Consider the following 22,838-nt stretch of genomic DNA (forward strand, 5'->3'; position numbering starts at 1 on the left):
CATTACCCTCGTATTAACTCCAAGATTAAGCATTTTCATTATACAGAATTATAACATAGTACAGCAAAACCATTTATGTTAAATTCACTGTTAAAAGGATATTAATTCAAGTGACACATATATTGACAGTATGGGGCATGTAGCATCGACATGTGGGTGTGTGAACACCTGTCACTAAATACATCCTTCAATTTGTTACTGGTACAAAGTCCTCTCATGCCAATTACTCAATTCACTGAAAAGTCCTCTCGTGGTTCCAATTAGATGTACTTCCAAAGTCATCACAAATGTTCTGCTCCTCCAAACGTCAGACAGTCAGTTATGAACCATTTCTTGGCAGGTCGGTTTAACAGAACGTGAAAGTCAGATGTATATTCCAAGGTGTTGTCCTTCATAGCCCAAATGCAGGTTATCATGACACAGCTCTAGTTGTCTTCATTCTAGCTGCTTTATCAGCCAGGTCACAATAATCTGTGTGTTCTCCTTTGTGAATGCTAGAATGACCAGTTTTAGCTCAGGGCTCTATAGCTGCAGGCTGGATTGGAAGTGATGGTTACTAGCACCAGAAAATTCACTTTTTTGCCTAACCTTTAAACGCCTCCTGTAGCGTGTGTCGTCGACCCCAGGTTCCTCTCTCAGCTACCTGGACAGCAGATGAGATGTACCTGGTATGGACCCAATCAGCGTAGCATGATTTCGTGCAGTTGGTCTTCCACGCCCCAGTAAACGTTGTCTAGAACCGAAGCTTTCCTTCGACTCCATCCTCTCGGTTGGAGGTTGCCTTCTCCATCTCATGGTAGAATCATCAGGACTAGAATTAGTCCAGCTCAGGAACCAGGGATTACTGTAGACGTGCGGCACCCCAGGGTAGAGTCCGCTCATAGCTTTAGGACAGTCTGTCTGTGTGTGTGTGTGTGTGTCTGTGAGATCCATCTCATCTCAGCCCACCTCACAGTTGTCCTTTAAGCCAAACTCAGTCTTTCTGGGCTCCAACCAGTCCTCTATTGCTGAATCACTTTCAAGTGTCCTGTACCTGTCAGTGAATTCTCCTTGAGAAGATTAGATGCAACTGCACAGTTCACAATCAGAAATATGTCCATTCCATTATCTGTTCCGGATGCTTCCTGAACGCCTTCCTGGGAAGGTGTTCCGGTCCTGTCCCACCAGGAGGAGACCCCGGGGAAGACCTAGGACACGCTGGAGGGACTATGTCTCCCGGCTGGCCTGGGAACGCCTCGGTGTCCCCCCGGAAGAGCTGGAGGAAGTGTCTAGGGAGAGGGAAGTCTGGGCATCCCTGCTTAGACTGCTGCCCCCGCGACCCGGCCCCGGATGAAGCGGAAGAAGATGGATGGATGGACATTAGCTTGTTGCATTTTGCTGATGCATTAGAACCCAGTCCTACCAAACACTCAAAACCTATATTTCCAATGTCTTTCTGCTTCCTTTGTCTAAATAGATTAGAACAGTTGTAAACAGTAACAGTATAGTTAAAACATTAACATGTCTGGTGCTTCTGTTCTGCTAGTGTAGCAAAATTACAATTCCACTCTTTTCTATAGTTGGTTTAACAACCAACAAATAACAAACCAACACAAAGAACAGATGGACACAATTTCCCATTACTGTTCCAATTACTCCTCAGTTAAGATAGTTTGCTTACATTGAAGTATCAGTCTCAAAGAGTAGTTCATGAACAATTCTCAGTTCGCCTAACCAGATCTCAGTCGCTATATAATTTACATCTGATTGTGTTGTATCAGAAATACAATCAAATTCACCAATCTGTTTCCCTTCTAAAGAGTTCAAACAAGACAAAGAATCCATTTCAAACAGCCCCCCACTCCACACATGGTGTCTGTGTCAGTGAGTTGAGCATTCCAGGGGGTCTGTAGCTCTCTTTACAATTTAGACTATGTAAAACTTCTTAACTTGGTTTTCTAGAATAAAACTTGATGCAGAATTACTTTCTCAGTATTAAGTAAAACATGGCAAAACTTAGTAAACATGTAAGGAATAACCAAATGTCCTCCCTGCACCTGGTAAGATGTATTCTACTTGTAGTAGCACCTAGTAGCTTCTAATTCTTCTATTCCACCTTTTGAAGTCAGTCTAACTACAACCAGTATTTGAAACACGAGCAAACCAAACGTTCTTCTTTTCAAATGTTTACTTATAAAACACTAAATGATACATGGTATGCACGGTCATTAAACTGTGTTGCTTCCAACGTCTTTTCAAACTAAAACTAACTACATCCAATCAATTACACTGTGACGTAGTGCTATCTGACTGGAAGCTCAAAATACTGAAATATTATCAGACCTAAACATTACTAAACATCATGCATTTTAAACCAATACATTTATGAGTTTTCATTAAATCGTTTTTTACCATTTTAACTGTTTTTAAACTAAATTATTTTCCCTATTTGGCTCTTACACTACTCAACCATAATCATGTTAGATTTTGTATACATTTTCAGAAAAACTAAATTCTTCATGTAACTTTTTAAAAACTTATTTAATTTGCTTTGAACTCTAAGTTCAACTTTTTTTCATCATAGATAATTTCATACAGTCCCCCCTCTGCTTTCACGACAGAGTCAACAGAGAATGACTCCAAGCGTGAAAGCAAAACCATTATAGGACGAACATGAAAAGAAAAATCGATAGTTGGGAGGAATCAATAACATTCATTCAGTAAAAAGTCACAAACTGAAAATCTAACAAAAACAAATGTGAAAATAATAAAAACTTCCACAAAGAAAATCTAATAGAAACAACTGAGCCACACGGTCGCTCGTGTGAAGGAATGAAACCCCAGAAACCAAGTTGTCTCACCCAGCGAAACTCCCAAATTAGCATATCAAAATTAGCATTTCCACAGGCAATGGCCAAACTAAGTTCAGGCCACACAAACATCATGACTCAATTTACCCCCTATAGTCTAGGGAATTTTCTCAACTTATGTTATTCAGAATATTGGCGGTCAGCCAAAATCGCTACAGTCATGCATATGTCATGCAACGACATTAAGATTGTTCTAGCAATTAACAATGTTGGATGACTATAGGTCTCCACCCTTACTACAAATATGTTGAAAAACCATACATTTTGACAGAAAAGCCATAGTTAGCATGCACTTAACATGTGATTAACACAAAACTAAACATACTCATGTTGGGGAAATGACCACAGGTAAGAACAGGCAGAACACCCGAATGGAACCCTTAGTGCAAAGGCCAATCGAGGGGGTCTGCCCCCGTTCCTGGAGCCAAGGAAAGTGTCCACACAAAAATGTCACATGGTCTTCAGACTGTCTGTAGTAAAAGACGTCATGCTTACAACTTAGTCGATATCCCACGTTAACTGAAAGTTCAGAGTTATTGCTCTACCCATCTAATATCGTTGCTGTTGGCCAAAAAAAATTGCTTATCTTATCAACACAGCAACAGAAGGGGGGAAAAAACTCTCAAGAAAGGCCAAGTTAACAGAAAACAAGTCACTAAAATCAAAGAACAATCAGGGAGTGATCCCCAGGATACTCCAGCCTAGATCTCCAAATACAGTCACATCAATCTACCTCATTTGTCAGTTTACCAGGCTAGAATTTAAACGCCGGTAACGAGCGTCAGGCGTAGGTCTGAAAACACAAGTATTATCCCAGGTATCATTGTAAATACAAACAAATTTAAACATTATTAATTAACCAATCCCAATTCAACATTTAAAATAGGACATCTTAATTTATGGGACAATAGGACATCTCCATACAAGGAGAGAGAAACACACTATTTTAACTCCTCATAGCAAAACCACAAGATCATATTTTGCCAAATTAGAGAAGCAGCATTGTACCACTTTCCAATATATTTCCCTCTAATTAAATTGAGGACATTATTCTCGTATACATTCCTAAATTAGCAGGCAAACACCCCCACGTGTCCCAGCAACCAGCACAACACTACAAGGCAAATTTCAATTTTGCGGATTCAGCACTAAGGCAAAAGCCGAAAAAGTGGGCCCGCTAAAGAACCACAACAATGATGCAATGAATGTGTTCACCCAAGTGTACACCCAACAAAGCAAAACCTTGCGATTTCAAAACTTCCAAGTTAACAACAACCTCGGTAAACGAGATAAAATATCCCACCAAGGAACACACAATGCAGCCAATCGGAACCCTTGTGCACAGGGAATACCAAAATGGAAATGCATGTACTAGGTCGACCATAACCAGGTATTGACAATTCAATTATCCAAAAACCATTATATACAAGAGCAAACTCGAGTCCAACTGATTTTAGATCTTTACTGGGAAAATAGGAGTGCGACAGGGGCTGTTTGGACATGGAACAAACATGCCTTTCTCTAACAATTCTTGAAACACGGGAGCTATCCTAATAATAGCCTCTGCTTGCAGTAGGTATTGAGTCTGGCATGGTCTATGGGGTCCTCCAGGTGTAACTACAAGAGGCTGTGCATTGTTAATTAGCCCAACATCATAGTTATGCTGTGACCACAAGGAGAGTGAAACTTCCGCTAACCTAGGATCTGTAGCAGCCACCTGGACTGCACAGACCTGACGGACCCTGCCGTCATGTGGCACAAGATGTACTTCCCGTTTACCCAAAACAGTGCACCCAAATCCTTCCCTATAGGCTTGGGCTGCCTTGGAAAATTCCACTTGCACCATATGACAAGGGACCCAGTCCACTACTTCACAGCACCACCTCACACAGGGACCCAAGCTTTCCCATGTTCTAAACACAGGTTTAGCAAGGGGGACATGGGGGTCCAACCCCTCCACTTGTCATGGGGGTCCAACCCCTCCACGAAATGTGAGAGACACCTCTCTCACATTTCGCACGGACTAAGCACAAAATCCCCCGAAGACTAGTATACATATTCACCCGTCAAAACATCCCTTTTACCAACAGCAAACCACACTTTCTCAAAACCAACACCCTGTCTTTCTGAAACTTTCACCGAGCAACGCATGTTGCCCATATCCATAAACTGGGCCAAACCCGTTTCTACTCTATTCATTGCCTTATTTAACAACTCAAGTGAAACAGCTCTAGGCCCTGTTCTTTCTAAATCCCATGAATAACAATAATAAACAGGCTGCCCACTGGTTGTAAAACAGCACATTTAAATCGTATACATTTGTCTGAACATTCTAGCGTGATCCCTAATTGTGTCATCAAATCCCTAGCTAACAAATTAACTGGACAACAATTGGAAAACATAAATGAATGTCTTGGGTAACGCTGGCTCTCATCGTCTACAACCGACAGAGGGGTAGTAAACCACTCAGTGGTCAGTCCTCCACTAGCCCCTACCGCAATTATGGTTCTACCACTCAATTTCGGAAGCGTGGCCTATTCCAAAAGACAGAATATTCCGCACCAGAATCAACCAAAAATTCAATCTGTTTACCATGAATTGTAAGAATTGGGTTTAACTCAGTTCGTGTTCTCTAAATGCTTGTACATTAAGTGTAACAACATCAATATATGCGGGGTCATGTAATGGATTGATCTCACCGGTAGATGCTCTCTGGTCCGTCTCCTCTGACCTTCCGCACCCCTCCCTCAGGCAGTTCAGCGTTCCTGCGTGTTCCCGTTGGATCGCCCGCTGTGAACCGTCTCTATTCTTGCGGGAACACAACATCTGAACAGCCGATGTCTTGATTCCCACTGGTATCTTCCCAAATCCAATGTCCAGTCGAATGTCTAGTGGTAGCTTCATGAATTTAAACGTAGCAGTTAGCATAGTCTCTTCCTCAACCCCGGGTCTGTAGTCTTCTTTGGTCTCAGTCACTGGAAACACTGGAAATTACGGATCTGGTGTATATTACTCTCCCCTTTCAGACCTTTTCTTGACTGGCGTAGACTCCCTCAACACTTCCAAAGTGGAGCAAACACCACCCACGGTCCCAACGAAAAGGACGACATAGCGAAACCAATCAAGGGCTCTAATAGTCTCTCTAACCTCAACATTAGACAGAGCAGTAGACTGTTGACTAAACACACATTTGGGTCTTCCCAACCTCCCACTGTTGTCTCAAGGACTCAAAATTCATTTTCAAAGCCCTGCATCGTCCCCAAAACAACAAAACCTTTCATATAACATGATATCCTGTAACAACGTAATATTAAAATACCAAAGTGACATTGACCGTCGTGGACAGAACAATTTAAAATCAACATTAATAATAATATGATCTGAAAACCCCACAGGAAAAATGTCACACCACACCACTCTACCAGAGTAGCGTTCTGAAACATATAACCTGTCTAACCTTGCTGCACTCATTTGACCATCAGTCATTTTTAACCATGTGTACTGACTAACATTGGCATTTCTCACTCTCCATACATCAGAAAGATCAAACTCAGTCAACACACCAGACAGACAGGACACAGAATTCAGATGAGGTTCCAAACCATTGTGATCAACAGTAAAATCCACTGTACAGTTCCAGTCCCCCAAAACCAAACTTCCCTGTTGATCACATTGTCATAAAGAAACCTTTATTTTATCAAATACAGCAATGCACTGTGTTCCTTCATTTGGAGCATAAACATTCAAAAAATGAAACAGAACTCCCATAACTTCCACCTTGACCAATAAGACCCGGCCCTTGACAATTTCAGTTATATATATTACAGTCACCCCCAAACCAGAGGAAAACAAAATAGCCACTCCAGGATGAAAATGTGTACCATGACTAAACACATGCTGCCCCCCCACCACATGCCCCAGTCAACCTCATTAGCTTCATCACTATGTGTCTCCTGTAGGAAAACGGCATTACGTTGTTTCTATGTAATCACTTCCAATACCCAAGCCCTCTTATTCCAATTCCTCCCTCCATTAATATTAAGAGAACCAACCTTTAACACCTCCATAAAGAAAAGAGGGAAAACAGAAATGACTAAAAGACACCCTGGGATGTATGATATCCATTTTTGTGTAGATTTTCTGAACAGCCCCGTCATGCATAGAAATCAGAAATCCACCAAGAGAAAAGGAAGAATAAATTGAAAAGGGCCAAAACTCCACACTCACACACACCACTCCCAGCATGCACAGAGAGAGATAGGAGACAGACACACACACACACACAGAGACCGAGACAGACACACACACACAGAGGGAGAGACAGACAGAAACACACACACACACACAGAGGGAGAGACAGAGACAGAGACACACACACACACAAAGTAAGGGAGAGACATTGTCACTGACTTTGTTTTTCATCTTCTCAGATTCCTGCCAGCTGACATTGGATCCCAATACAACATATCAGTACCTGTGTCTGTCTGAGGGGAACAGAAAGGTGAAATGTAGTAATAAGGTCCAGTCCTATCCTGACCATCCTGACAGATTTACCTCCTATAGCCAGGTGTTGTGTAGAGAGGGTCTGTCTGGAGTCTGTTACTGGGAGGTAGAGTGGAGTGGAAGAGGGGTTGGTGTAGCCGTCTCATATAAAGAGATCAGCAGGAAAGGAGGTGGTCATGAGTGTTGTTTTGGTTATAATGATCAGTCCTGGAGGTTATACTGCACTACATCCAGCTGCGGTTTCATCCACAATAATCTCAAGACTGATATCCGTGTCCCCTGCTCCTCCAGAGTAGGAGTGTATCTGGACCACAGGGCAGGAACTCTGTCCTTCTACAGTGTCTCTGACACAATGACCCTCCTCCACAGAGTCCAGACCACATTCACTCAGCCACTCTATCCTGGGTTCAGTGTTAATGGATCTGTGAAGATACTGACACCTATTCAGTGATCCTTCGATCAGTCTGCTTGTATCAATGTATGAATGATTGATTTAAGATTACAGATATTATTTAGAACATGATATATTTACAAATTTGCATGTACACAGTTTTCAATCAAACCAAGTGAAACAAAGTGAGCCAAAAGTCTTGGTTCCTTAATGAATATGAACACATAACAAGCCATGCACAACAATGGTGAAGGGAGTTGATTGACAGCTGAAATGAACCAATCATCATGGAGTTTAGTTCAGTCAATGTCTAAACCCTGCTGAATTATTTAACAGAGGTGTTTCTTCTTAAACTATGGGTATTTTGAGTTGGTTGTTTATCTGTCAACAGAAATATATTTATAAATATTTACCAAGTGTATTTAAAGCATTATTAAATGTTGTACAAAACAAAATGTATTTTTATTATGAAATGTTTTGAAAATAATGTAATTATTGGCTGTGTAGAATGTTTCTGTGTGAGGTGATTTCAGGTAAACAGAGTAACCTCTTATCTGTTGTCATCTAGTGTGATTGATGGGTCAGATAGGAGTTGATTCACACATTTAATTAATATTTACCTTTGGTTCATGTTCAGCAAACATCGGTTCTGTATTTTATGTGTGATCATAGATTTGGGAATCTTTCAGTAACAGTCATTTGTAGACAGTCTGTTATGCTTTGTAGTACATTCTACCTGTACTTGTCTAAAATTACTGTCCACTGTAATTATGTAACATTTGGGACACGTTGTAGAGGGACTTGTATTTTTTATTTCAATTAAACTTAAGGAGGGATTTGCTGTAACTTTCATTATTATAAAGAGTTTGATTGAAAAGGATCTTTAAATGGATCATTGAATGGTCCCTGTATGTCCTCATGTCCTGTCATATAGTCTAGCATATAACATGTATTATCCTTAGACAGAAAAAGTCCTAAAATATAGGCTGGAGAAAATCATCACCAAAGGTAGTACAGATAGTCAGACTCTGACAGATTGTGACATGGGGGATGACATTGAGAGTTCTGAAAATACACCACCGAAGACAGTCAACCAGGGTCAGAGACAGTCAACCAGGGTCAGAGACAGTCAACCAGGGTCAGAGACAGTCAACCAGGGTCAGAGACAGTCAACCAGGGTCAGAGATAGTCAACCAGGGTCAGAGACAGTCAACCAGGGTCAGAGATAGTCAACCAGGGTCAGAGACAGTCAACCAGGGTCAGAGACAGTCAACCAGGGTCAGAGACAGCCTAAGGAGAGTAAAGAGTTCAGTATCCTACAAGACAGAAAAAGACTCCAGAATACTTAAAGGAGTACCAGTGTAAAGCTGAGTGTAATAATGACAAAAGTGAACATGTAGATTATTTCTACAGAGTGGCTTATGGTGTACCTAAAACATTCAGAGAGGCTATGGACTCTAAGAAGTCAAAGATGTGGACGGACCCAATGAAAGAGGAGATGAACTCTTTGACAGAGAATGAGACTTTCACTCTGACTCCACTTCCAAGAGGCAAACAAGCAGTGGGAGGCCGCTGGGTTTATGCAGTGAAAGAGAGCCCAGATGGATCTGAGACTTGTAAAGCCAGATATGTCGCAAAAGGATATGGTGAAGTAGAAGGGATTGACTCTAAAGAGACCTTTTCACCGACAGCCAACATGACCTCTGTCAGAGCATTGATGCAGGTGGCTGTAAAGGAGGATCTTACACCAACTGGATGTGAAGACTCCTTACCTCCATGCTCCGATGGACTGTGAGCCATATATGGAACAACCGGAAGGTTTTGAGATCAAGTCAAAAACAGGGGAAGACTTAATAAGTCATTGTACGGTTTAAAACTGTCCGGCGTAACTGGAACATGTTACTGCATGATCACCTTACAGAAAAGGATTTTGTACAAAATGATGCTGATAATTGTGTCTACAGCAGAGAATCTGAGAACGAGAAAGTGATTCTGTTATTGTGGGTAGATGACTTAATCATGGCGGTGAGTAACAACACCTTACTCAGTGATGTAAAAGAAATGTTGAAGAGAAGGTTTAAAATGAAAGATATGGGTCCACTTTAACACTTCCTGGGTGTGGACTTCAGACAGAGTGAGGGAGAGATCAAAATGACTCAGAAGAGAATGTCTGAATGTAAACCGAGATCCTGCCCATGTGAGCAAAAGTTAAACATTGACAGTGAGGGTGAAGTTATTGACTCAACAGGATATAAAGAGATAGTAGGTAGCTTGATATACATTATGACAAGTACTAGACTTGACCTGAGCTGGGTTGTTAATAAACTATCACAACACAGCAGAACCAAAAAAACAGCATTGGGCTGCAGTAAAACACCTACTGAGGTACTTAAAGGGTACCATGGATCAAGAACTACACTCTCAGAAAAGTGAGGAAAGCCTACAGCTTGAGGGATATAGTGATGCTGATTGGGCAGCCGATAAAAATGATAGGAGGAGCTCAACTGGATACTGTTTCAACTTAAATGAGAATAGTCCAGTTATATCGTGGAAGAGTAGGAAACAGCCAACAGTGGCACCATCCACCTGTGAAGCTGAGTATATGGCACTAGCAGCCACTACTCAAGAAAGTATCTTGTACAACTACTTAAAGGAATAGACAGTGTAACCAGCATGTACCGGTCAAGATATATGAGGACAACCAGGGGGCGATAGCTTTATCTAAGAACCCAGTATGCAGACAGAGATGAAAACACATAGATATAAAGTATCACTTTGTATGGTCTGCACACACAGAAGGGAGAATATCTATAGAATACTGCCCTACTGCAAACATGGTAGCTGATATCCTTACTAAGCCAGTGACAAGGGCTAAGTTTGAGAGTTTCAAGGGGTATTTCTTTGGAGAGTAATGTGATCTGGCAAATGTAAATGTTTCTGAAGTTTTTAGAACACTGCCAGATGTGTTATTTTGGCGTAATGTATTTTGGTTTTTTGTTTACCACTTTTGAGAGCTGTAAGCATGTCTTTAAGTGGGAGTGTTAAGCGTATTTGATATGAGGAGCAAAGCCATGTTAAATAACCTACACAGTGACATCATATTAGTATGTGTGTGCCTGCGTGCACTTGAATGCTATTGTGAGCATGCTCAGATTAAACGGTCTGAGTGAGTTCTCAGACCAGAGAGAAGATGACAGTCTGTCATTTTTCTCCCGTGAAAATTAGCCACTAGGTGCTAGCTAACCACGTTGGTCACTGTAACAACGATAGACTGCTGCAGAAATGTCAATCAATGAAATTTATTTATAAAGCCCTTTTTACAACAGCTGTTGTCACAAAGTGCTTTACAGAGACACCCGGCCTTAAATGTCTAACGCTACAGAGTTTATATCCATCCTCTGAGTGTTTTTAGTCTCTATTGTAGTTCCCAACTGGTTACATCTACTAAAGTTTAGAGACCTGCTGCTCAAACTCTCTTTATGGAACTCCTATCCAAAACCACTAAACACAGCAGATTGGTTAAATGCAGGGGTTCCCAAACTTGTTTGGCCGACCATCCCATTTCAATATAAAAAAATGTGTGACCCCAACCATGTGAAGAAAAGGTATATAATAGTTATTTTTTTTATTTGAGGCTATGAGAATCAGTTGTAAAACAATCTCCCCCGACCCCATTTTCATATCTGGTGACCCCACATGGGGTCGTAACCCCTAGTTTGGGAACCACTGGTTTAGTACCCTACTAACCTATACGCAGATTTTGTTTTTACCTGGTTGGTCCAGGGATTCAAACCAGCAACCTCTCAGTTATTTGTTGTACACGCTTTAACTATTAGAGTATCATAAGAAGAGGTCAGAGGTAAGAGGTAAGATATAAGGTCTGAGTCTGTTATAATAGCTGTCCCACTCACCCCATAGTAAAGCTTAGCCAACTGGGCAATCAGAGTTCTGTTGAAACATTCAACCATTCCATCTAACCATGGGGTTGTATGAGGTGATGAGTGTCAGATTAACCCCCAGCAGCTAAGACAACATCTGAAATATTTTGATCATATTCCCATTTATATTTGTAAATCTCTCCTCAATGGGTCCAGTTCCAATGCCGATTTGTGCCTCCTGTTAGGTTGTTATCTATCAGGATTGGACTCAGAAGCAGCAGAGGCTTGTGGTCTGTTATGATGGTAAATGAGGCCTGGCTCAAGTAGTGCCTGAACTCACCAACCACACAAATACACACAACTCCCAGTCTAATGTGGACCAGCACTTCTCAGCCGCTGCCAGTGTGGGACTGGAGTCAGACAACACTTACTTGACACCATCAATCCTGCACAAGTACTGCCCTGACCGGCTGTAGATAGATGACCATTTATACAGTGAAGGGTAAGTCAAAGTCTGGTAGTGTATTAAGAAGGAACACAACAGTATGTACTGCAGGTGATTAAAGGAAGTCTGACATTCTGTCAATAGAAGGTTCAGAACATTCTGTGTTCTAGCTGTAGGACATATAGTGTTCTAGCTGTAGGACATACTGTGTTCTAGCTGTAGGACATTCTGTGTTCTAGCTGAAGGGTGTATTGTGTTCTAGCTGTAGGACATACTTTGTTCTAGCTGTAAGACGTATTGTGTTCTAGCTGTAGGACATTCTGTGTTCTAGCTGTAGGACATACTGTGTTCTAGCAGTAGGATGTATTGTGTTCAAGCTGTAGGACATACTTTGTTCTAGCTGTAAGACGTAATGTGTTCTAGCTGTAGGACGTATTATCTTCTAGCTGTAGGATATACTTTGTTCTAGCTGTAGGACATACTGTGTTCTAGCTGTAGGACATTCTGTGTTCTAGCTGTAGGACATACTCTTTTCTAGCTGTAGGACATACTCTGTTCTAGCTGTAGGACATATTGTGTTCTAGCTGTAGGACATACTGTGTTCTAGCTGTAGGACATACTGTGTTCTAGCTGTAGGACTTACTGTGTTCTAGCTGTAGGACATACTGTGTTCTAGATGTAGGATGTATTGTGTTGTAGCTGTAGGACATTCTGTGTTCTAGCTGTAGGACATACTCTGTTCTAGCTGTAGGACATTTTGTGTTCTAGCTGTGGGACATTCTGTGTTCTTGCTGTAGGACATACTTTGTTCTAGCTGTAGGACGTATTTATCTTCTAGCTGTAGGATATACTTTGTTCTAGATGTAGGACATACTGTGTTCTAGCTGTAGGACGTATTGTGTTTTAGCTGTAGGACATTTTGTGTTCTAGCTGTAGGAGGTATTGTGTTTTAGCTGTAGGACATTCTGTGTTCTTGCTGTAGGACATACTTTGTTCCAGCTGTAGGACATACTGTGTTCTAGCTGTAGGACATACTGTGTTCTAGCTGTAGGACTTACTGTGTTCTAGCTGTAGGACATACTGTGTTCTAGCTGTAGGATGTATTGTGTTCTAGCTGTAGGATATACTTTGTTCTAGCTGTAAGACGTATTGTTTTCTAGCTGTAGGACATTCTGTGTTCTAGATGTAGGACATACTGTGTTCTAGCTGTAGGACTTATTGTGTTTTAGCTGTAGGACATTCTGTGTTCTAGCTGTAGGACATACTTTGTTCTAGCTGTAGGACATATTGTGTTCTAGCTGTAGGACATACTTTGTTCTAGCTGTAGGACGTACTGTGTTCTAGCTCTATGACCAATACACTTGTTACTCTGTATCTTATGTAAATGATCAATACACTGGTTACACTGTATCTTATGTATATGACCAATACACTGGTTACACTGTATCTTATATATATGACCAATACACTGGTTACACTGTATCTTATCTATATGACCAATACACTGGTTACACTGTATCTTATGTATATGACCAATAAACTGGTTACATTGTATTTTATGTATAGGAGCAATACACTGGTTACACTGTGTCTTATCTATATGACCAATACACTGGTTACACTGTATCTTATGTGTATGACCAATACACTGGTTACACTGTATCTTATGTATATGACCAATACACTCGTTACACTGTATCTTATGTATATGACCAATACACTGATTACACTGTATCTTATGTATATGACCAATACACTAGTTACACTGTATCTTATGTATATGACCAATACACTGGTTACACTGTATCTTATGTATATGACCAATACACTAGTTACACTGTATCTTATGTATATGACCAATACACTGGTTACACTGTATCTTATGTATATGACCAATACACTAGTTACACTGTATCTTATGTATATGACTATAGTTGCCATTTGTCACAAACAGACGAAAGATTAAACTTAAATCAAATCTTAAACGACAACTTCAAGCACCCTGGGCAGGTAATGTACTCAAGCAAGAAATGACTGTATTCCAGACTGGATTCGGTGTTGTGGCTGGTTTATATGTTCCAACTGAGACAACATTACAGAATCTCTCACGTTGATATAAAATCATGTGCCCATGACCCAGGTGCGTACATGGCATCTTCTTCTTCCTACCTATATTCACCTTTACCTGTGCCCATGTGATGGAAATTCCATGTATCGACACTGAGAAAGAAACAGAGACAAAGTTCTCTTGGCACATTCTAACAGTTTAATTAACTATTATGCAGTTAAGAGAGATGCGTCAAACGCTTACATACATAATCATCCGAGGAGTCTCTAACTCCATACATGAACAATCCGTATTTATTACATAGAAAAAGGGGTGTGGTAAGATGCTGCCATCTGTCTTGTGTAACATTTACCCAAAGGGCGGGCTGTCCCCCCACCTTATCTTTCTCAAATCCTGAGGAGACACAATGTCTGGATAGTCAACAGAGACACTAAAGGGTTATACAGATTTACGAGTACCCCTCTAATCCACCCGTGCCGGTCAAGGATGTCTCCTATTCAAACACCAGACCCCTCTCGGCACCTTTAACTAGTAACTCATTCATACATGTATAGGACGACAAAGAATACATCCTTCTTCTAGGCAGGAGAACATGGCCCAAATACCTAATGATCCTCTGATATTATACAGACATGTGTGTCACAATCAAAGTACAGATTTACATATCAGCCAATGGAAAGACAGACATTTCTCAAATGCACCTTAGTTCAAAATTTCCATAACAGCCCACCACTGCCCTCTGGTGTTTAAATCAAACATTGTAATTATTAAACTAACCATAAATAAAAACTAAACGTTTCAATAAGAAACAATTAACTAAACAAACAAATGAATATTACCAAAAAGATATATTACTAAAATGAACAAAATCATTATAATAAACAAATTAATCTACAACATTACCACTACTGAAACACACTAATGTAGCTCCAACAATGACTAATATACTGTTACACTGTATCTTATGTATATGACCAATACACTGGAGAAAGGGATATTATACACTTTATTACACTTGTGTGTGTTCAATATCAGATTTTTGGCTTTAGGCATTGACTTTTGACCTTTGAGTGGTGTGGCCGGAAGGTAAAGGTCATTATAGGATTAGTAATAGGATGAAGGATGTGTTTTTAAATGTGTTTCTCACAAGAGGGAGATGAGCCTGGGAAAGGTAGGGGGCTGGTCTGCTCAGAGGAAGGGGGTTGGTCAAAGGGGGTTAGGTCAAGTGTGGTTTGGTTTTAGGGCTCTTGGGGCAGGGAGTGTGTGTCAAAATAGAGGTACGTTCCTTCTTGGCCAAAGCTGAACTTTAGCTTTTTCATTTCCATTAGATTTTTAAGATCTTTGCTTCCCATGACTGACAATAATGTCTTTGGTACTGAGCGATACACTTGTGATAGCTCTGACTTATGAAGTAGGCCGTAGAATGGAAGATAGGAAAGTGGATGACTATGTTCCAGAAATATTTGATCCACCAAAGAAGCGGTTCCTCAATCTGAATAGAACTCAAGTGCCATCCTTTAAGCTGTTAATGGGTCAACACAACTAGCCTGATGGGAATATGCTTGGGTTTATTTTTGATTACCCTGCCTCTAAAGTGAAGCTGTACAGTTTTTCCATGGGAACTGACTATACAGATTAGGCGGAGAGAACAGTATCAACGACTGGGAAGTTTTAACGTCATGTAGTTAATCCTGAAATGAGGACAACTATGAGAGGCTACACTTGTTACACAAATATGGAGATCAGATGGGAAGTTGTATCAAGTTCTTCAGAGAGAATGCATCACAGAATAGATAGACACAGAAATAATGGGTTTTGTTGACATTTCTTCCTTCACTGAGAATATAAGTAATAGGCAGAAGTGTAACTTATTAAGTGGAAACCTGTTAACGTGTGGCCTGATCTGGAAAACAATATGTTTAGGAGAATTGATGGGTGACTTATGCAAAGTCATCAATGGCGAAGCGTTGTTAAACTACAGAGATGTATTATAGTAGACCACGAGTCTAAAGAACCTCCGGCTAAAAAGACAAAAAGAGAGGATACAGTGGAGAGAACAAGTATTTGATTCACTGCCGATTTTGCAGGTTTTCCTACTTACAAAGCATGTAGAAGTCTGTAATTTGTATCATAGGTACAATTCAACTGTGAGAGACCGAATCTAAAACAAAAATCCAGAAAATCACATAAGTAATTAAGCTAGGCAATTAAAAGTAACCCTTTGGCCCTGCATTCCCTCCTTACAGAAACATTTGTTAACCGTAAACATTCCCATGACAACCTAATGGAACAGAATTCAAGAACATAGAAACATCCCAATACTACCTAATCATTTAACTAGTAACTAAATTGTGGACTTTACATTTTTCGATTCCTTTGTGTCCACACATAATAGCAAAAACACAACATTACAATCATGTAAAGAAAAAACAGGGGCTAAGGGAATGGAGGCATCAAAACACATACGGTTATAGGAACAACAACAGCAACGGATGAAAATATACAATAATAAACCAAAAGCAAGAATCGTTAGAAAGGTCAACAAACTTAACATCATACCACACACTTCCAAACAGGCTGACAAACCAGAGAGTCCAGTGATCTCATGGTCGCGCCCCTGTGTTTCCACATCTCCTCCACGGGTTCATGCTTGTAATACTCTAATAGTTCCTCCTCAGAAGCTGTTCTATCAGGTACCGGGAATAAGGGAGCCACATCAGCAAAGGGCAGTGAAGCTGCATTCCTGGAGCCGTCATCCGCAAGAACATTCCCTCTAGCCACTTGATCAGTGAAAGGACTGTGCCCTGTAACTTTACATACGGACACCTGCTGGTTACTTAAATATGCACATCTGGTCATTATTCGTAAAACAACATCTTTGTGACTAATGGGCACACCACCAGTTGTCAAATAACCCAGATATTTCTAGACTGGGCCATAATTATGAACCACATTGTATGTGTATGCACTATCTGTATAAATGTTAACAGGGGCTGTGGCTTTCTCAGCATACCCCAGTGCAGCGCTTAAGGCATAGCGCTCAGCCACCTGGGCACCGCCAGTCGAAAGAGAACCTGCAGAAACGGTGTCACCATGACAATGAGTTCACTGTACTGAAATGGACCGCACAGTCCAGTCCATGCATGTCTGTGCAGAGCCTTGTAATTATTAATCATATATGTCACAAGAACCAATGTATAAAGTCACTTTCAGGTCTTCAAATGCACCTTTGAAACTCCGATAATGTCTGTAAATTCCCCCATTTCCCAAAGTTCCATCAAACATTAGCTAGCACACATCATGACATTGGACAAATCTGTTACTAGAATCAAAATATCGAACCGGCATTAGCCCTATTTCTGGTGGTTAAAAACTTTATATAGCTGTACGGCAACACAGCAGAGTATTTCTATTAACTGCAGGAGATGTGAAAGTTTCACATTTTGCCCATGCATGTTCATCTGTAGCCAGTTACACCAACACTAGTACAACTATTGTTACGGTCAATGAATGAGCCTGCAACAGTTTGAAACGCAAAACATGTATTTTAACATCAAAAAGCAAAGAATTAGTTTACAAAAAACAATCAAACGTCATCAGGGCACATATGGAGGTCAGGCACCATTCACTCATCTCTGATCACCTGCCAGCAGATGAGAGGAGAGATGGAAAACGAGGGGTCAGGAGCACTAAGGGGCAGCGTAAAATACATTTGTACCATATGTATCTAGTATTAGTAGGCTATATATACATTTATACATATACAAATATACATACACATACATAGATACAAGTAGATTATGTTATGCTTGTTTTTTGCTATAGCCTGTAATAATAGATTCTGCTTTGCAGTATCTGCACAGATCTTTACTGTCATCACGGACCACAGTCTTGACAGTCTTTGTTGCACTTTGTGCCATACTTGGACCACTTTGTTGGCGGCATCGTTAGTGGAAATGTATGTAGTGCCACGCCATCTAAATGTATATTATTGCCATACTTGCCATAGGACTATATGTATAATTTCAATACCACCACCAATATTGCTGCTAGTTTACAGTACTCTTTTTGTAAACTGCTGCTAGCGTACAGTGTTATGTATATTATTGCTTTCTCTTCTTGATACATTTTTGCTGTGTATATATTTTTCTTCTTAATCCTCACCGCGTAGATAGTGTGCTGTCATATTCATTAGCTTACACTCATATGTATCTAAAATATTCAATGCTAGCTTACATTGTTATGTATATTACTGCCTTAGTTGCCATATATATAATAAATAATAGGCTAATACCCAGATTCCTGCTATAGTTTTCAGTACACTCTTTTAAACTGCTGCTGTATAGTAATTATGTATAGTGTTGCTTTATTTATTTTTAGTCTGGCTATATTTTTGATTATATTCTTCTTAACTCTCACTGAATAGTTCTCGGGTGCCATGTCAAAATAATTTAATTGTTCAGGATGACGCTGTGTTGCTCGGTGCATTTCACAAATAAACGTTGAAACTTGTAACATCGTTTGGAATTCTAACTTGATTTTTCACCAAGCGTCCAAAACTTTTAAAACAAGGCCAAAAAACACGCAATCTGCGACCCGTGATTACTTCAAGTGACTTCAAAAGAAAACAAGCCCAAAGTCGCGTATTAAGTGGATTTAGCAACACTGACCAGTATCCTTTGGAGTAAGCTGCCGATCATGCATCCGTCCCATATTGAGTCATTTACTTGGGTGGGTGTAAATAGCTGCCGCCTGGCTATTGTTACCCGGGTGCAAATAGACACTCCGATTAAATATTTCCATTAGTTCTCATATCCCTGAGCTGGGTTCCAGAATTATTACAACTCTAAGTAAGTTCCTTGTTTTTACACAAATCCTGGTTGGACTATTTCACATTTCCTGTTTTTTTCCCTCTCCTGATTCACTCCCCTCCTTGACTTTACATCCACCATCACAACTGCTCAGTGCATTCTGGATTCCTCTTGAAATGTTTCATATTCAATATTAATGTAGTACCTGATTTTTATTGTATTGATTAACACAGATGGAATCTCAGACAACTCGTGAATGACTGACTTGTTCATTCTTATGGTTCAATTGAACAGTTACTGAATAGTCTGTCCTCCAGCCCAGTCCAAACGTTGCTAGTTTTGTCAAAACAAAACAAATCTTTATTGATACAAATTCATAAGGGCATGTATTACATACAGCAGGCCCCAAGGCTAGGACAGGCCAAGTGGACAGAGTCAGGCCAGGACGCCTCCCCTCACCAGAACAGAGTCTTAAGGAGCACACGTAGTAAGAGCAGCACAGCACACAGTAAATGGTAATTGCACAGCACACTAAATGCATAGCACAGGATGAATGGTAATAACACGGCACCCAGTGGAAGGACTCCTTATGGCTACCAGTCCCAACTAGAGCCCAGCCCCTGATCTGCTAGAACTGGAGGACGCCCACAGAAATCATGTCAATGCAGTAAAGGGGTCATAACTTACAATATTAAATGGTACAAGGACAATGACAACCATATAGGCTACATAATCAGACACATGTCTGTGTCTACGCTGTGGGCGACCGGGTCTGGCTCTCGGCCCAGAAAGTTGCACCTTCCCCCTGACTATAGAATTAACGCCTTGTTTCACGTTTCTCTCCTCAGGCCGGTGGTGGCTGGTCCCCTCCAGCAGTCAGGTGCGGGGGACCGCTCTGCCCCCTCTGGACCTGGAGAGAGGGGTCTGCAGTACCTGGTGGAGTGGGAGGGGTATGGCCCGGAGGAGCGTTGCTGGGTGCTGGCGGTGGATATTCTCGATTGGCGCCCTGATCGTCCTGCGCGGCGTCCTCCGAGTCGGCCCCGGGGCCGGTGCTGTGAAGAGGACTCGTGAGGGAGACACGCTCTCTCTCCTGGCGGGGGTGTTCAGCGTGCGTCGTCACCCGCCTTCTAGTCACGCCGCCCCTCCTCCCACGGCACTGTCATGTCTTGTTATTACACACACCTGGTGTCCATTCCCTCATTAGGTAACCTATATCAGTTCCTGTGTTCCTGGGCGTCTTTCTGAGGTATTGTTCTATGTTTGGTGTTTATGTACGAGTGTGTATTGTCAGCACCCCTAAATTTTGCACTTTGACGCTTCCCCTCCTTTTAGGGGTTATTCGTGCTATATATTTTGATAAAGCATCAACTATCTACCTTCCTGCGCTTGGCTCCTTCCTTTCCCTGCACACCACGACAACACCCGTTCTGACAGGTGACTCTGCCAGAATCAGCAGATCATCTAGATAAGCTAGAACTCTGATTGCCTGGTGACTTAGCGGCTCCAGCACTACCTCCACACATTTGGAGAAGGAGCACAGAGCCAGTGTGTAACTGAATGGTATTTGTATGCTGTGTCCTGAAAGGCAATTCGGAAGAACTGCCTGTGTCGATGGATGAAAGTAAGCATCCTTTATATGCTCTGGGAAATCACCTGGGAGAAATGATTCCCACAGTTGTTTCATTGTGCAAAAAGGCCGTTTTGGTTACACACTCATTCAGAAAGCGTAAATCCAAAATTGGCCTGCCACCCCACATCCTCTAGGGAACCAGGAAGTAAAGGGATTAAAACCCCATCGCTCTGCTTTCCAGAGGAATGACCTCGATCATGGGCTGAGAAACCATTGAGTCCATCTGAACAGTAATGTCTATAACATTCCCCTCAGTAGACACAGATTGGACACCAAGCATTCCACTACTCTTGTTGGTAAAACTCCCAGACAGGAGGGAACGAGAGAGCGCCTCAATGCTGGTGTCAGAACATAAAGCCACAGGGCGTGAAGAAGAACGAATTCCCCTCCCACACACCACTGTTTATAACCAATGGGGATCGCTCTGTGTTAGTTATGTCTATAACTGAACAGGCTGATCCATTAATGGTGCTACACACACACTGCCCCTATCAGAGAGCAGTGGATCAGAGGCTATACACACTGACTGCTGAGTGGCGCAGTGGAGACAGTCGTGAGTCTGTGAGGACGTGTTATTAGGGCCGTTCACGCCACCCGTTGCTCACCCAGCAGGGTCCTCCACTCCCCGAGTCCATCGATACGGATGGAGAAGAGAGGACCACTGCCAAGGGGACCTCCTAGCTGAAGGAAGAGAGACGCTCCCTCCTCACTGAAACAGATAGGAGGGCACAACTCTGGAACTCAGGGGGTTCCAGTAGCCCTTTCCTGGCATGGTCAGGACCCAGATACACCACGCAATAGGGTCCGCTGAAGCCGCCTGGGGAGCAGCGCCACTCAGCCGAGATGATCATGAAGAATCGACAGTGGCAAGAAATCTTCACAGTGCAAATCAATGTAGTGAAGATCAGACTTGCTGAAGAAAAAGGGAGGCTGAGTGTAGGGCACACTCAGTTATATAGGGCCTGGTGTGCCCCGATTGGCTGAGCCATAGTGAATATGTATTTTTCAGTGATGGCTGTGAACGCAGTGGGGTAAACCACTAGGAGCAAAGCCCTCTAGGGGGCGGAGACATTTAACTGCCTTCACTCTTCCTTGGCTAGCTAGTCGAAGTGACAGCTCGTCACTTCAAAAGCGAAACAGACATTTTCGGGCCAGACAACTTCTCCTTTGTTTAACAATTAATGTCTAGTTAGCTATGGTAGTTTCCATATATGAATGAAACGAGAACAAATCCAACTAGTTAGCCAATTAAACAGCTAAATACTGCAACTACTTTCGTTACAAGACTGAGCCAACAACCAGCTGATGTACTTGTCTTTCAAGGTCATTGTGACGGTTTTGCTATTGTCATCTACAAGATATTAGCAACATTTCACAGCATTAAATATGGACAACAACAAACACATATCCACAGTTTATTTGTTACCTCACCAGGACATCATTATCACTTTCAAAGAGCAAGGATGTTTCCAACTTTGTATTACCAAACAACATTGAAACAGCCCCTTCTAAAGTAAAACGTTATGGTCACTTTGTTGTAAGCATTTTGGTAATAAAATAAAACTAAAATAAGGTAAAATGACAGCATACTCTTTTTCTGGTTTCTTATTAATCACAACATTAACTGGAATACAGTAACTGGTTTTCATCAGGTAGATTTTGTGATTTTTACCCAAATATTAGTTATATCAATAGACTGAACAAAAAATATAAACAAACAGAATCATTTTAAAGACTTTACTGGGTTACAGATCATAGAAGGAAATAAGTCAATTAAAATAAATAAATCAGGCCCTAATCTATGGATTTTCCAAGACTGAGAATACAGATCTGTATTTCTTGGTAATAGATACCAAAATATTGTAGGGTCATGAATGAAGAAACCAGTCAGTATCTGGAAAAACCACCATTTGCCTCATGTAGTGTGACATATTCTTACCATATAGTTGTTCAGGTAAAATGACAGCATACTCTTTTTCTGGTTTCTTATTAATCACAACATTAACTAGAATACAGTAACTGGTTTTCATCAGGTAGATTTTGTGATTTTTACCCAAATATTAGTTATATCAATAGACTGAACAAAAAATATAAACAAACAGAATCATTTTAAAGACTTTACTGGGTTACAGATCATAGAAGGAAATAAGTCAATTAAAATAAATGAATTAGGCCCTAATCTATGGATTTTCCAAGACTGTGAATACAGATCTGTATTTCTTGGTAATAGATACCAAAATATTGTAGGGTCATGAATGAAGAA

The 22,838-nt window shown here is 41.1% G+C and overlaps 1 protein-coding gene across 3 annotated transcripts in view; it reads left to right on the forward strand.

Moving 5' to 3' along the window:
* Window positions 1-22,838, forward strand: part of LOC105009504 (E3 ubiquitin/ISG15 ligase TRIM25-like) — a 90,931-nt gene that overhangs the window by 6,366 nt on the left and 61,727 nt on the right. The window contains exon 6 of one of the 3 annotated variants that reach the window (XM_034292116.1): window positions 7,280-8,920. The exons of the other annotated variants lie outside the window; for them this stretch is intronic. Coding sequence (XP_034148007.1) covers window positions 7,280-7,803 — 524 coding nt within the window. The 3' untranslated portion in view covers window positions 7,804-8,920. Of the gene's footprint in view, window positions 1-7,279; window positions 8,921-22,838 lie in introns of those variants that run through there. 3 annotated transcript variants of the gene reach the window in all.

This window comes from Esox lucius, chromosome 5, assembly GCF_011004845.1.
Source record: "Esox lucius isolate fEsoLuc1 chromosome 5, fEsoLuc1.pri, whole genome shotgun sequence".
Taxonomy (NCBI): domain Eukaryota; kingdom Metazoa; phylum Chordata; class Actinopteri; order Esociformes; family Esocidae; genus Esox; species Esox lucius.